This window comes from Ruditapes philippinarum, unplaced genomic scaffold, assembly GCF_026571515.1.
Source record: "Ruditapes philippinarum isolate M1 unplaced genomic scaffold, ASM2657151v2 ctg8536_1_1_1_1, whole genome shotgun sequence".
Taxonomy (NCBI): Eukaryota; Metazoa; Mollusca; class Bivalvia; order Venerida; family Veneridae; genus Ruditapes; species Ruditapes philippinarum.
In genome coordinates this window covers 23822-39319 of record NW_026851942.1, presented here as the reverse complement: position 1 = coordinate 39319, position 15498 = coordinate 23822, and the positions used below count along the sequence as shown (strand labels likewise).

Below are 15498 nucleotides of genomic sequence, written 5' to 3'. Positions count from 1 at the left end.
ATCTCAGTTTGGTTGTTTGGTTTTGCGGCGCACCTACACAAATAAGGTCCTATGGGGCCAATATAGGAAAGAGGAAAGATGATTTTGGCTAACCTTGGAACACCAGGGATCAAAACCACATTCAAACAGTCAAACTTATAAATAATGCAAATGAATACAAAAAGATATTACCTGTAATTAAGAGGGACTGATGTTCTGTCTTTAGGCTTGAGTCCATCATAAATTTGCGTAAAAATAGAGTTCTTGTATTCAGGGTCAGAGGTAGGATCACATTTATGTTCCATAGCAGCACGGCGATTTATATACAATTTAGGCATATCACTTGGTCTACTGAAAATATCAACAAATCAAATCATATAGAATTACATTTGAAAATGAACTAAAAGTAAAATATTGTGAAGCAAACAAAGAAAATAATTTCCACATTGCAAAACAGCACTAACAACTCATGTAAATTACCAAAAGAGAGTCAAAATATGCAAAAATAGCTCTTACTGCATAAGTAACTCAATAGAAATATTGTGAAAAATACTGCAAAATCTATCATAACATGGAAAATATTGCTTTTATCTTGAATCTTTTTACTTTTCTTAAAATCTACGTACTTTTTTCTCAAGTTTGATTTTCTTGCAATATTTTGGCTATCTAGAGGCACGCAGTTTTAATACTTGGTTTTGTTACATTTCAACCAATTCTATGTCCTATTGGAACATGTTCATGGCAAGGTTCAAACATTTTACCTGTAACCTTCTGTAGAGCAAACTCTCCTTACAACAACAGTTTCACTACTTATCTAAGTAAGACTTCACATTAAAATCAACCTCTGTATAGATTACCTCTCAGCAAAAAGGGTCATACTTTACAGAGGTTGTACTGTATCATCATTTCCAGCCAGACATGAATCAGGCAAGAGTTTGCCAGTTTGATGTACAGATATTACATTATACATTGGAAAGAAGCCTACAAACCAACAATCATTTTTCAACTACATTAAATTCATTCCCAATTAATTCATAACAAAGTAAAGATTTTTTTTCTCTACAAGCATAGTATTTACTTACACCATTTGTAAATTGCTTTTGATCATCTTATGTAACATACTGTCTTAACAAGGAACCCCTCTACCTATGACCAAACTAGGCAGCTATACATACTCTCACAAACTCACTATTTAAAATGCAACAGTGCGAACAATGTCTAGCTCACAAAAGATGGCTTGGCAAAATGATATCATGTTCCTTTAATATTAGTAAGTAGGTAACTATTTTATTTAATGAGGCAGTCATCAAATTTAGCACTAGAACGGTAGCCCATGGCCAGTGTAAATTAGTTCAGGCCAGTGTAAAATCTTAACTTCATTGACTGAATGAGGCTAGCACATTCAGTTTCCTGTTCTTCTAAGAGGGTCCTCAGAAATAATATAATATGTCAATAATATTTATGGATAATAAATAAAAACGTCATATACTTACTCGGAAGAAGATTCTTTAAGAAATGTGTCTATGAGGCATAATCTCTTTTTAGATAATGGTAATAATTGTCTAACAAACTGAAATAAATACAATAGAAATGTGTCTATGTGGCATAATCTCTTTTTAGATAATGGTAATAATTGTCTAACAAACTGAAATAAATACAATAGAAATGTGTCTATGAGGCATAATCTCTTTTTAGATAATGGTAATAATTGTCTAACAAACTGAAATAAATACAATAGAAATGTGTCTATGAGGCATAATCTCTTTTTAGATAATGGTAATAATTGTCTAACAAACTGAAATAAATACAATAGAAATGTGTCTATGAGGCATAATCTCTTTTTAGATAATGGTAATAATTGTCTAACAAACTGAAATAAATACAATAGAAATGTGTCTATGAGGCATAATCTCTTTTTAGATAATGGTAATAATTGTCTAACAAACTGAAATAAATACAACAAACATGTAAATGTAATAGAAGCAGAGGCATTTGTATTGCAAACAACCGTTACTGCTGCATGCCTTCAGATGAGCAAAAATATTTCAATAAAATCAAACCTGAAAAATGTACAAAGACTTCAGGAAAAGTAAAAAAATTCAAGATTTTAGTAATAATTTACATGTTTTATGCCATTAAATGCCATGTGATTTTTTAGCATATTTCTTCTGTGTTACTAATGCAGTAAAGGCTATTTCTGAATATTTTGACCCCATTTTGATAATTTACATGGGTTGTGAGTGCTGTTTGAAATGAATACATTGCTTCTTATTGGTTACTTCACAATATTTTACTTATAAAAACATTTTCAAAATGTTCATGAAAATAGCATGAATCTGAAGGCATGCTGCTTTAATTTATGGCCATTTAACCAGCCAGAAATATTTATAACGAATTTATAATACAGCAAGCATAATTTTTTAGAGAATAAAAAGTGAGATTTCTTCATAAAGTGACAGCAGGCGTGCATATAAAACTTTACTATTTAACTGTCACGGTTATATCCAATGAAAAGCGACGTTACAAACATGCAGTATCATAAAACCATAAAGAAACTTACTTCTAAAGAGCTGTAAGATCCTATAGAATATTCCCAAGCAGGGACTAAGTACTGTAAAACACTATCTACAATCTCTAAGAACCTGAAATACATATTCGAAAATTTATCTTAACTTTTAACAATAGTCGTTTTGAAATCCTCAAAATTATCGCATGAAAATCTGTAAATTAACACTGACAGATGCTTTGCATCTAATATTTAATTTAAATCATTTTATTGAAGAAAAATACTTTCTTAACCACAGTTTAGCCTGGCATCTTCAAAGACCACCTTCAGTGTATGATAAATGGCACTCGGCACTATTTAAAGCATGAGTGGACACACATGAAACAATCAACCAAAAGTAAACCGGCTAGATATCTTCTTCACATTAATAAATCCTGCTTCCATGGAAAAACCTTTTGGTTCATTACAAGAAATTACCTTTGTAACATCTGTGATCTGTAGTATAATTCTTCAGCTTTGTACGTTTCTAGGATAGGATATCTACACAAGTTTTCTCCCTTGAAGAAATCTCTATCAAAACCTGAAGTTCTCTCCTCTGTTGATACTATTTTTAGATCTCTGATTCTTGTGTCTATACCTCCGGCTGAAAAATGTCATTTATGTGCAGATTTTTTTTTATCTTTATATTTTTTCATTTTCAGTAATTTTGAGAGCTGGGTTTTTTACCAAAACTGCTAAGTGAACATTATCATTTTCTATATAAAATCATTGAACAATGTATATATCATCAATCTAGTGCAAAATTGAAGCTTCAAAAGTCTTACAAGGATGTGAAAGCATGAGTAATCGAGTGTTACATTCTTTATGAATTTATACAAAAACATGCATAGTTCATGTAAAAGTTGTATAACAAACATTGTCAATATTGAAAATGTTCTTTATGCCCAATAAAAATAATAAAGATCATTATCAATATAGCTATATATAAAATGAATGTAAACAATTTCATAAATACCAGTAAATCTTCCTGGATTATAAACAAAGATTGTACAAAGCAGTTTAAAATACTACAGGGTATCAAATGTTTGTTTTTATACATTGGTTTCTAGGCATAAAAACATGTAATTATCATGACTTAACTTGGTAGCAAATCTAAAGACAGACATCAAGTTACAAAGACTTGTGATATCCTTGTATTAAAGTCAAATTTAGCTAATTTTTTTCCCCGTTATATTCAGTCATACATTGTAAGCAAACTTAGATACTCGCAAAATAAAACAACTGATATACAGTATTTCATAGGTCTATCTGAAATCAATTGATGAATTTTAAAAAATTAGCCAATATTTAACCACAATTCACACCAGCTTACAGCGAATTTTCAGATTTCATCAAGAAGAGAAACCATTTGTGCCCCACTAACTTAGTGGCACTAAGCATTATTTCTGGCATAATTGGGACACAAAATTAGAACCCTGGGCTATAAGCTAGCCGGATATGTTTCTAATGTAAAAGATTCCTCCATTATCAGATAATCCTCTACTTACACTTACAATCCTTGATTTTTATGATGATAATAGCATAGTGTTCTGTCATGTTCTCCAATACAGTAAGAGGACCAACATCTTGGGAATCCCTGAAATAATAGCAAACACAATTTAAACAAGAGGACAAACATCTTGGGAATCCCTGAAATAATAGCAAAAACAATTTAAACAAGAGGACAAACATCTTGGGAATCCCTGAAATAATAGCAAAAACAATTTAAACAAGAGGACAAACATCTTGGGAATCCTTGAAATAATAGCAAACACAATTTATACAAGAGGACCAACATCTTGGGAATCCCTGAAATAATAGCAAACACAGTTTCAACAAGAGGACCAACATCTTGGGAATCCCTGAAATAATAGCAAACACAGTTTAAACAACAGGACCAACATCTTGGGAATCCCTGAACTAATAGCAAACACAGTTTAAACAACAGGACCAACATCTTGGGATTCCAGGAAATAATAGCAAACACAGTTTAAACAAGAGGACCAACATCTTGGGAATCCCTGAACTAATAGCAAACACAGTTTAAACAAGAGGACCAACATCTTGGGAATCCCTGAAATAATAGTAAACACAGTTTAAAACACAGGACCAACATCTTGGGAATCCCTGAAATAATAGCAAAAACAATTTAAACAAGCAATTATCATAGTATTGCAAGCAATCCATAAGTCCCCTACCGGTAAGAGCCCAAGCAACATTCTGAAGGGCCATTGGCCATTCACTTAGGTTCCTATTTTAAGTAAATTTGTTCAAAAAGTTCTTTAAAAGTGATCACAGGAAATAGTTTTTATGTACAGACAGACAGACTGAAGGACACTCTAAAGTTATTTTTTAAACATCCCTGTTATCAAAATATAACATTTTTAAAATCCTATCATGATTGAAGAAGTTGGAGTAAAAATTACCAATTTCTAAAAAAAAGTCTAAGTTCAAAAGGGGCATAATTCTGGAAATAGTCTTGCTAGAGTATTGAACACTCACAAATGTTGAGTGACAATAAGAAACATTTATATGAAGTTTAAAGTATAGATACATTCAGAAAAAGAAGTTATTAAAAAAACAATGTTTTTTTCATGAAAATTTTAAGTTCAAGGGAGGTAATTCTGATAAATTTTGTGCTAGAGTTGTAAACCTTGTCACATATGATGTGGTTGATGACAAGCAACTTATATTTAAAGTTTGAAGAAAATACCTTAAGAAATAAAGAACTTATAGTGAAAAAACTTAAAAACTAGAATCAGAAATCTTGAAATTCAGTCTATTTGTTGCCATAGCAACCAGAATTTTCAACATAGGAAGAAAAGAAAAAGACGTGCATAATCTCCATACTGCCATCTACCCATATGTCAAGTTTCATAAACATATTTTCAGTACTTTATGTGTTATCACTGGATCCAGGTTATGTGTAAAATTTGCCATATTTTCAGTCTATTTGTTGCCATAGCAACCAGAATTTTCAACATAGGAAGAAAAGAAAAAGACGTGCATAATCTCCATACTGCCATCTATCCATATATCAAGTTTCATAAAAATATTTTCAGTACTTTTTGCGTTATCGCGGGATCCAGGTTATGTGTAAAATTTGCCATATTTTCAGTCTATTTGTTGCCATAGCAACCAGAATTTTCAACATAGGAAGAAAAGAAAAAGACGTGCATAATCTCCATACTGCCATCTATCCATATATCAAGTTTCATTAAAATATTTTCAATACTTTTTGCGTTATCGCGGGATCCAGTTTTGTGGACTGACGGACGGACAGACGGACTGACAGACAGACGGACAGACGGACGGAGGGTAAACCTAAAGTCCCCTCCGGTAAACCGGTAGGGGACTAACAAGAGGACCAACATCTTTGGAATCCCTGAAATAATAGCAAACACAGTTTCAATAGTTCCAGGTATTCTCCTGTCATGTTGATAATGAAAGCTCAAAGTCATATTATTCATATTGAAATATTAACCAGTCCATTTAAAATATAAAGCACGGTACCTTAAGGGTAAAACTAGAAATGTGTCCATAGGACACTGATGCCCCCACACGCCACTGTTCTGTCAATCTTATGACTAGGTCAAATACTTTTTGGACTACATGTGCCAAAAGTTGAAACTAAAAATCAACAAAGAGCCATAATTCTGTTAAATTTGTTCGCAGCAAAAATTCCTTCCTTAACTACCATCTACACATTAAGGTTGTTAATCTCTGGAAGTTTAAGCAAAATCTGCCATCCAGTTTAAGAGGAGTTGCGTTCACAAAATTTCTACATAGTAATTAATGAAAAAATCAACAAAGGGCCATAATTCTGTTAAATTTGGTTGCAGCAAAAATTCCTTCCTTTACTACCATCTACACATTAAGGTTGTTCATACCTTAAAGTTTAAGCAAAATCTGCCATCCGGTTTAAGAGGAGTTGCATTCACAAAATTTCTACATAGTATATAGTGAAAAAATCAATAAAGGGCCATAATTCTTTTAAATTTGGTTGCAGCAAAAATTCCTTCCTTTACTACCATCTACACATTAAGGTTGTTCATCCCTGTAAGTTTAAGCAAAATCTGCCATCCGGTTTAAGAGGAGTTGCGTTCACAAAATTTCTACATAGTATATAGTGAAAAAATCAACAAAGGGCCAAAATTCTGTTAAATTTGGTCGCAGCAAAAATTCCTTCCTTTACTACCATCTACACATTAAGGTTGTTCATCCCTGTAAGTTTAAGCAAAATCTGCCATCCGGTTTAAGAGGAGTTGCGTTCACAAAATTTCTACATAGTAGCTAGTGAAAAAATCAACAAAGGGCCATAATTCTGTTAAATTTGGTCGCAGCAAAAATTCCTTCCTTTACTACCATCTACACATTAAGGTTGTTCATCCCTGTAAGTTTAAGCAAAATCTGACATCCGGTTTAAGAGGAGTTGCGTTCACAAGATTTCGGGACGTACGGACGGACGGACTGACGGACGGACAAGTGCAACGCTATATGCTCCCACATTGTGGGGGCATAAAAAATATAGCTGACATCGATAAAAAAGATATCGAACTTTTTTATATTTTTCTGCCAATCAATAATTGATTCACATTTTATAAAATCGGTAATTTTGACTTGATAAATGAATGTCAAGAAATTATGAAAATTCACCCGAAACATATGCAGAAACATATTTCATAGCAGAGATGACAAAAAAAGGTCAGCAAAAATTATGCTCTGGGCATAACAAGACATATGTATGAAAAGGAAGTGTTTTTTTGCTGAAAGCATTTAAACAGGTATGAAAAAGAATTACAGACAAGTAATTAAAACTTAAAGTAAGTTATTATTGATAATTGGTGCATCAATCGATATTTGTGGTCTGATATCAATATATATTATCTTTGATTTGCGTTGTGCAGAATCAATGACAGCTCTAGTCAAAAATATATTTTCTTTGCAAGAAACAAAATATTAGAAACACTTGCAGGCAACGGACGATTATAAGAAATTGATAGAAACACTTGCAGGCAACGGACGATTATAAGAAATTGAACTATGTATGTAAAGCCAGTTTTTCAAAAATCAAAAAAAACATTACCAGTCAATGGTCATAGAGTTGAGAGTTTTCTGACTATCTGCATCACCGCCTTGTACGGATATCTTTGAAGGGAGGTAATTGTCGTCTGAACTATCTAGACCTATCTGTAACTTTCTGAAACATGAAATCATTTTATAATTATCCTATCTGTAATTGAAATGACAAAATGTGCATGCATGCATTACTAACTTTAAGGCCTTTAGATTCATCATTTCTTTGAATATAGCCACCAGAGAAAAAGGCACTCACATTCCAAGTTTCATGAATTCATCGCATTTACAATACGCATTTACAATACAAAACATTTGTATTTCTGAGCTATTTCAGGATCTACAATTCAAGATCATAGTTTGACCATTTCTATTACTAATTCAGAATTTTGACCACTTGAAATGTATGATAATAATATGCACAATCTCCACCCATGCACATACCAAGTTTTATCAACCTTGTTTTTATGCTGGGATCAAGATTTTGGTTTCTTACATGTGAGGAATTGATCTTGCTAGGTTATGAACCAAGTTGCAAGTTCATACCTGAAATTATACAAGTCTTCTTCCACAACTTAAGACGATAAGTCACTATATAGTGTCATCTTAGTGCAGTAATGGGTTAAGTCCTTATAAATTGAATAGGGGTTAACCAGTTATTGCACTAAGGTTAAATGATGATAAGACCTTTACATTTGCAACCCAAAAACTTTAAACAGCCAGTTGGCAAAACCAAGCCTCTAATATCCAACTTGGACATCTAACAATGAAATTATTCCAAATCCTACACATGGTACATGATACTTCCAAAATAAGAAGAATGGTATATTTTGAGTAATAGTATCATTTACTTTATAATTGTGCCCTTTTTCATTTTGAGACGTATCCAATGTTGTCCCTGACTTCCATCACTCTCCCACCATGTATCAGGGTCCCCATCTGTTAAACATCCTGGACCGTTTTCATCCTAAATAAAACATTTAATATCATGAGATTAAGCAGAAAACTGAGTGGCTTCCTGCCAATACGCACGTGGTTATATAATTTATAAAGAAAAGAGTTTCGAAAAAAAATAAAATTTCAAAAATGAAATCAATAATTTGGGTGTATATCGATCAACATATTGTAGTTGCTAATTGATTCTATAGTTATGCTTAGGATGTTACCTAATTTGAATATGTGTGACCTATTTACATGTCAAAATCAAAAATTCAATAATAAGAAAATGGAGTAAGCACATTATGAGCAAATTAAAATTAAAATATATTGCTTGTGTATATCAACGGGAAGCCATTTTAGAGAGAATTATTCTATTTTTGTGTCATTCTCGAATGAATACGCATTAAAAAATATTTTAAGGAAGCTAAATGACCGTGCTATACTACTTTTTGGTTGTAAATACAATAACTTTTCATTACACTTAAACACTTAAGCTTTTGTGTTTGTATTGAAGTCATACAGATCATTTTAAAGGATATTTTCCTTGATTATATGATAATTATATGATATATCTCATGTTAAGTTATGGTGAAACTAAAGAAAAATAACAAAGAGAACACTTGTAACAAAAGGAAATCAAACCCATCTTTATTACAATAGAGACACCTTGCTATGTTTTGTTTTTCTAGTACTAAATAACTTTTGAACTATTTAAAACATTGTACACATTAGTCTCTCACATTCAATATATGTACTTGATGTTATTTTCATAACTAATAGTCTCTCACATTCAATATACAGGGCTCTCAGTAGGGTCAGAATTTCACGAGTCAAAGACTCTTTGGCTAAAATTTCATGAGTCAAATAATTTTTTTCTAGTGTCATTTGACTACATGTATCATTTTTATGTTACAAAAATAACTGTATTGGAGGTCATTTTTGGAGATTCCAAAGTCTAAATTGACAGAAAAAAATGCCTAATTATAAATGTCTATACCCCCACCACCTAAAAAACAAAACAAATAAAACAAAAACATGAATTGCTGTGAAAGAATAAAATAAGCAGCAGCTTTTCTGATTAAATGTATAAAATATAAAAAAATATCTTTACTGGTATGCTATATCATATTAATTTTAAATACCAAAATGTACCAGGAATATTTATAAGAAATGCACAGGTACTCCAAGTAAATGAAAGACGTATACATTATAAACCTTCAGAAGCAATCAATAATTGACACCTCAAGTATGTAATTCTTATCAGTTGTGTAGAGCTATTTTTAGCATTGTCAAATTGCAGCCACTAAATTGTCACGCTTCAGTGCACAGGGTATAAACAATTGCCGTGTGTAAAGCATTTTATACACATCTTATACTGCCTGTTGACATTTTCTATGAGTGTGATTTGAACACATGTAGGATTTGATAGATAATTAGGGGTGAATTTAAGGTAATTATTATTGCATAGCTGAAAATCCCATGTGGAAAATTGACTCTTGAGCAGATTTTATCACGTGTCAAATATGTGCATTTCCCGATTTTCACGAGTCAAAACCCGGATCCCCGTGTCAATCGAGAGCCCTGATATACGTACTTGATGTTATTTTCATAACTACAGATAAAGACAATAGTAGTACAATTAGCTGAGAAATCCCTTAAAGCCCTAGTTATAGCAAAGAGCTATATTTGATATATAAGTCTCTGGCGACCCTATGGCCAAAGACCTGCACTCGGCATACATTCAAAATAAGCCAATGTACATGTATGCCCCTGAAAATTATAATGAACAATAATACTAGCAAAAAAACTGCATAACAAAAATAATTTTCCCTTGAATGTTATTGAACAGCTTACTCCCCTCTGCACAATATCTTGAAAATACATCAAAATTAAGATTTATGATAATAGCTGTGACTTTAAATGTATGCAAGTTAGGGCTGTCATTGAATATCGCGATATTGATATATCATCGATATTCATCATCCGATACAATAATGATACACACTTCACATATCGATACAAGGTAAAAAAAAAATATTTCTTTTAGTTAATATACCTCTCTATTTTGGCTTATAAGAGAATTCTCTTTTTCTAGTTTTCTTGGCTAACTTAAACTTCAATAATAACTAAACATTCTGTTAGTTTGTAGTATTTGTAATGTGTCCTACAAGCTGCATAACATTTTGATCCCAATTTATAACACATAAATGTTTTTCATCGTATCTACTGTCAAAATCGATATATATCGATGTACCGTCGATATTTGTCTCTCGATAACTCAATACAAAATTTTCCATCAATGACAGCCCTAATGCTAGTCAATACCAAAAAACTTAAAACTTACTGTGAATGATGATACATCTATAGAATCCACATAATTTTTAATACTTCCTAATTGTTCATTCTCGGGTGATAAATATTTTGACATTAGGCGAACTAGAGCCTCATCATGTTCTATTGTCCAATTTTGTGGCAAATTTTGTAACCTAGCAACTGCCTCTACATCAGGTAATATCACATTTACACTCTTCTTACGCAAATCTAAAGAAAAATGATGAACCACAGCATCTGACCATCTGAAATAAATATTTCATTACTATCAACTTCAACTTGTCAAGACAAATATCTTTCCTAAAGGGATATATTTTATAATTCTTAGATTATTAGGCACTGTTCTCAGTATAGTATTTAAGTTGAGGAAGATATGTTAATGCATGTAATATATTTTAGATGTAGATTTCCTTATGAATCAAAAGAGACTGTGGTAAAATCAATTCATTGGTATTAAAAGCACTATAAAGACCAAATGCCCCCAATATAAGGCAGCCCTTCACAGGCAGTGAACTTTTAAAGAAAATCAATGAAATATATTTTTATTTGCTGCAAACGATGGTTAAGTTTATCTTATAATTTCAGAAAAGAATGAATTACTTGTTGACAACAACTGTGCTACTTATTGAAGACTGAGGCTTCAGTGACACTTCAGTAAGATTGAGTAGGTCCTCTGCTGGTGTCTTGCAGCTAAACAACATTATCCAGGCATCAGTGTCAAACACTATTTCTTCCTCTTTGCTGCTTCCCTTGAACTAAAATTATCACAAAATCAAAAATTAAAAGCAATGACTGTATGTTACAGTCCATGGTGAATTTGATACAAGGAGGCTGTTGGCTTAAAGGTCTTAAAAGATTTTAATCTTGTTATTCATGCAATATATTATTATTATGGATGACATATTCTTGCATACCAGACTGGTGTTTCTGTAAGTTTTACCCATTCCAGAAATTTCATCTGGCATGGCGGTGGGTGTCATATGAGTGGTGTCGTTTTAGCACATTTTATAAGTGAAATGCTTTAAAATGACATCAGTTTAACTTATTTTAGAATGAAACTGCATGCTTAGGATGATGTCATTTCACCATTATTATATTACTATTTAAGAAAATAGTTGTAGATCTGATGAAATAACATTCATTAGTAATTTACGATGAAACACTTTTATTGAGGTAAAGAATTAAAATATGATAGAATAAGGAAGAATATGCAAGAAAAAATATCTCATTATCTGACATATCCCAGTCCCATGTGTTACAGAAATGGGTGTTTTAATCCAAATGACAACATATGACAGTTACAACTTACATGTGTAATTACCCTTAAATCACTTTTTCTGTTGGTGAATCATTGAATACTTAATCATATCATATTTTTTTACCTTGACAACTTTTAACCATTTTCCACCAGCATTGCACATTTCTTCACCACTTGCAGACAAAGTTGACTCTGCACTGCCAGTCAGATCCCTTATCCTTTTACTGTTGATTGATGGTTCACTGTAGACTTGAAGAAAACATGTTGCATTACACTGATATTTGACCTCAGATGGTACGTAACACACGCACTCTGGAAGTTTCTTGCCCTCTTTGAAGCAACGAATACATTCCTGAAGGCAACGAATTCGTGCTAATCGTTTTCTAGGCATCTGTAAATTCATTTTCAAATTTACTTTTCAATCCCCAAAAAGGAAGTCACTTCTACGTTATATGACGTGGATATAAAAATAAAAATTAGTAACTTTCAATTTTCAAGTTTCGAGAAATAAAATAGCGGCCATTTTCCCGGAAGTTCCTAAAAGGTTACCCATCCGGATTGAATTATTAATCTGCTTACTTCAAGCTTCCAAATCTTTATCGTATCGATTTATTTATTATAACCTCCATTTTATTATTTTGTTTTCATTTGATCCTGCGTTATGAAGACAAATAGAAAATATTCTGCACTTAATATTGAGGAGTTATGAAGAAAAAAATCTCAGACAATTAACTCTCTTACTGAAAGATGGATTCCATTAACAAACTTCAGTTATTGATCACTTTCCCTGGGCAAGAGACTGATCAGAAAAAGAAAGCGGGTTTTTAAAATTAAATTTAAGGTTAAAAATTCCACTTCAAGATCATCTTCTGATCGTAAAAAGTTTCTTGACATGAAATATCTACATGTAGTGTGGAAATGGCTAAGGAGGCTTATAACCAGTATCAAGAAAAAAGAGAAATACAGAATCCTTAAAAAAGCCCAAGAAGGCAAAATTATTTAAATTTGATGCAGACTCGGTTTGATTGAGCATGTTCATGGATGGTACTGGAAAATACAAGTTACCATCCACGCTCCCTAGCAAGACATCCTAAATCTAAGTGACATTGATGCCCAAAATAGTTACAAACCCAGCACTAATTTAACTAGAAAGCTGTACTCCTTAATTCAACATTCAAACAAGAAACATAGAACTGCTCCAACATAAAAGTATGAAAATAAATTTCACCATGACGATGTCTCGGAGGCTACACATTTATATAAGCGGTTTCAGTCAGCATTTAAATTAGCTCCAAACCTGCCATACCCCCTGCGTTCTTGTATAAAATGAACCCTAGCGCTAGAAGCAAGGTCAGCCCTTCCCTTCTTTGCCAGATATACAAATTAACATGAGCAAAACGGGTTGGAAAACTTCTCAGTAATAGATCTAAACCCTACAAATGCTTGTTGCCCGAATAAGATAAAATCAATAATTCTAAATACACTTTCCAGGGGAAAAATGTCATGAGTTACGCATTTTTTATGTTGGTATGACCTGGTCACCTCAGTCTATTAGAATAGAAAGTACTCGATCCTCAGGCGTCCATGCTTTTTGATAATCTTCTCAATAATCATCATAATAATCGATCTAAACCCTCAAAAATTAAGCCTGTGGTCCGAATGAAATAAAATACACTTTCCAAAGAAAGCTGTTTTCAGGGGAAAAAATCACGAGTTACGCAGCTTGTTTTGTTGGTACATGACCTATCCACTTCATACAAGAAAACATCCTATCCCAACACAATACAACTTTCATGGCATATCCAATTAGAATACCTCAGATTAATGCCTAGGCGAGGATATATCAGTAACTCTTACATGGGATGCCCACATAAAGTTGCCCCGTACATATAATCAAAGATGTCATATTTTCGATCCTTGAAGATTGTTTAGTTGTGTGTACATGTTTGTGGTGTTTTTAGTTCCTTCAATTTGACCTTTTTAAATTGGGTTGGTTCCACCAGAGACATAGAATAACATCTCTACGTCTCTGGTTCCAGTATGTCAACTCGAATACACAATAATCACCCTTAGAATATGTTGACTGCTTTTCAAATTTGTCTTTTGACGTCTTGTCTGTGATATACACAGTTTTACTACATGAAGAAAAGCCGCTTTCAAAACTGTTTCATTTGAAAAAAGTATTTCTATAAATTTAATGATCCCTTATACACGGAAATGTTAATTATTTCTATGCAACTGTCTCATTATTGTAACAGATATAATCTTAACATAGTCGAGCTGTTTTCTGGTTGGGAAGTGTTTTTTCCCAGCTAACTAGGTGCTTGTATCAACTTAGAATTAACAGCTTGCGTTAACCCTTTACCTCATATAGACGTGAGAAATGTTGTTAAGAAAGTGATCGCTTTTTCGGCGCCGCCCTCATCAAAAAGGTACATCAAGAGGTTGCCAGTCCCCCTCATCGCCAAGAAAATTTTGAATATGTGACAGGCTAAAAATGGCATCAGGTCGATCGTAAGGTAACGTGTAACCAACGCTGAAAAGCCTTTTACTCTATCTCAATCCATTGAGAAGTTGCAGCACTTCGAAATCAGTTTTGATGAAAAAAAACCAATCCAAAATAGTGATTTTTGGCAATTTTGAGACGTTCCCCCGTTGCCATGGTAACAGGAAATTTAAGATTGAGCATGCTGTTACAGCGGCTATGGTCCAGATAACATTTGTGCCAAGTTTGGTTAGTATTGAAGAATTTTTCATAGTTTCATAACAGTTTGAAACAGGAGGCTTTTCAATGAAAACGGCCATTTTTCACAATATGCTCATGAGGTAAAGGGTTAATTAAAAAAAATAAAAATGCTACAAAACAACAATTTTTCACCAAAATTAGGTGAAAGGCCACGTGTTAACATGGCAAAAACTAGATTTTGGGTAATTCCAAGGTGTTTCATCTTTTTATGTTAAAGCAAGTCATTAAACACAGAAAATTGTATATAAAATGCATACTGCTCATCAAAATTATTCAATGATTTCAAAAAACAATATTTAATGGAGGAAATAAAACATTTCTAATACTACATGTAATTAACAGATCATCATCACCACTACCATCATCATCATCATCATCATCATCCTCGTATACCATACAATTTCCACGTAACAAGCGTATAATCAGCCAAATTACATTTGTATTTATAAAAATATCTCGTAAAAATAGATCCTACTTAAATTCCATTTAAGGACATGCATGATTGGTGACATGTCCGCGGCCCGTGCTCTCAGTGCCTTAAAGGGCGGATGAACTTTATTGAACTTAAAACACAAGATAGATCCTTTGGCTGAAATGATCAAAATAAACTTTAATTGACAGTCA

At 32.6% G+C, this 15498-nt stretch overlaps 1 protein-coding gene across 1 annotated transcript; it reads right to left on the bottom strand.

Annotated features, from left to right (window-relative positions):
- Positions 1-171: 171 nt before the first annotated feature.
- LOC132743688 (E3 ubiquitin-protein ligase HECTD3-like) lies at positions 172-13438 on the bottom strand (the record flags this gene model as incomplete). Its single annotated transcript, XM_060732245.1, is given in 10 exon segments — positions 172-330; positions 1473-1549; positions 2540-2621; positions 2963-3128; positions 4039-4121; positions 7611-7724; positions 8452-8567; positions 10884-11115; positions 11471-11625; positions 12253-13438. Coding segments are annotated over 10 exon segments (1463 nt in total), but the record flags the coding sequence as incomplete, so codon positions are not given.
- Positions 13439-15498: the final 2060 nt, after the last annotated feature.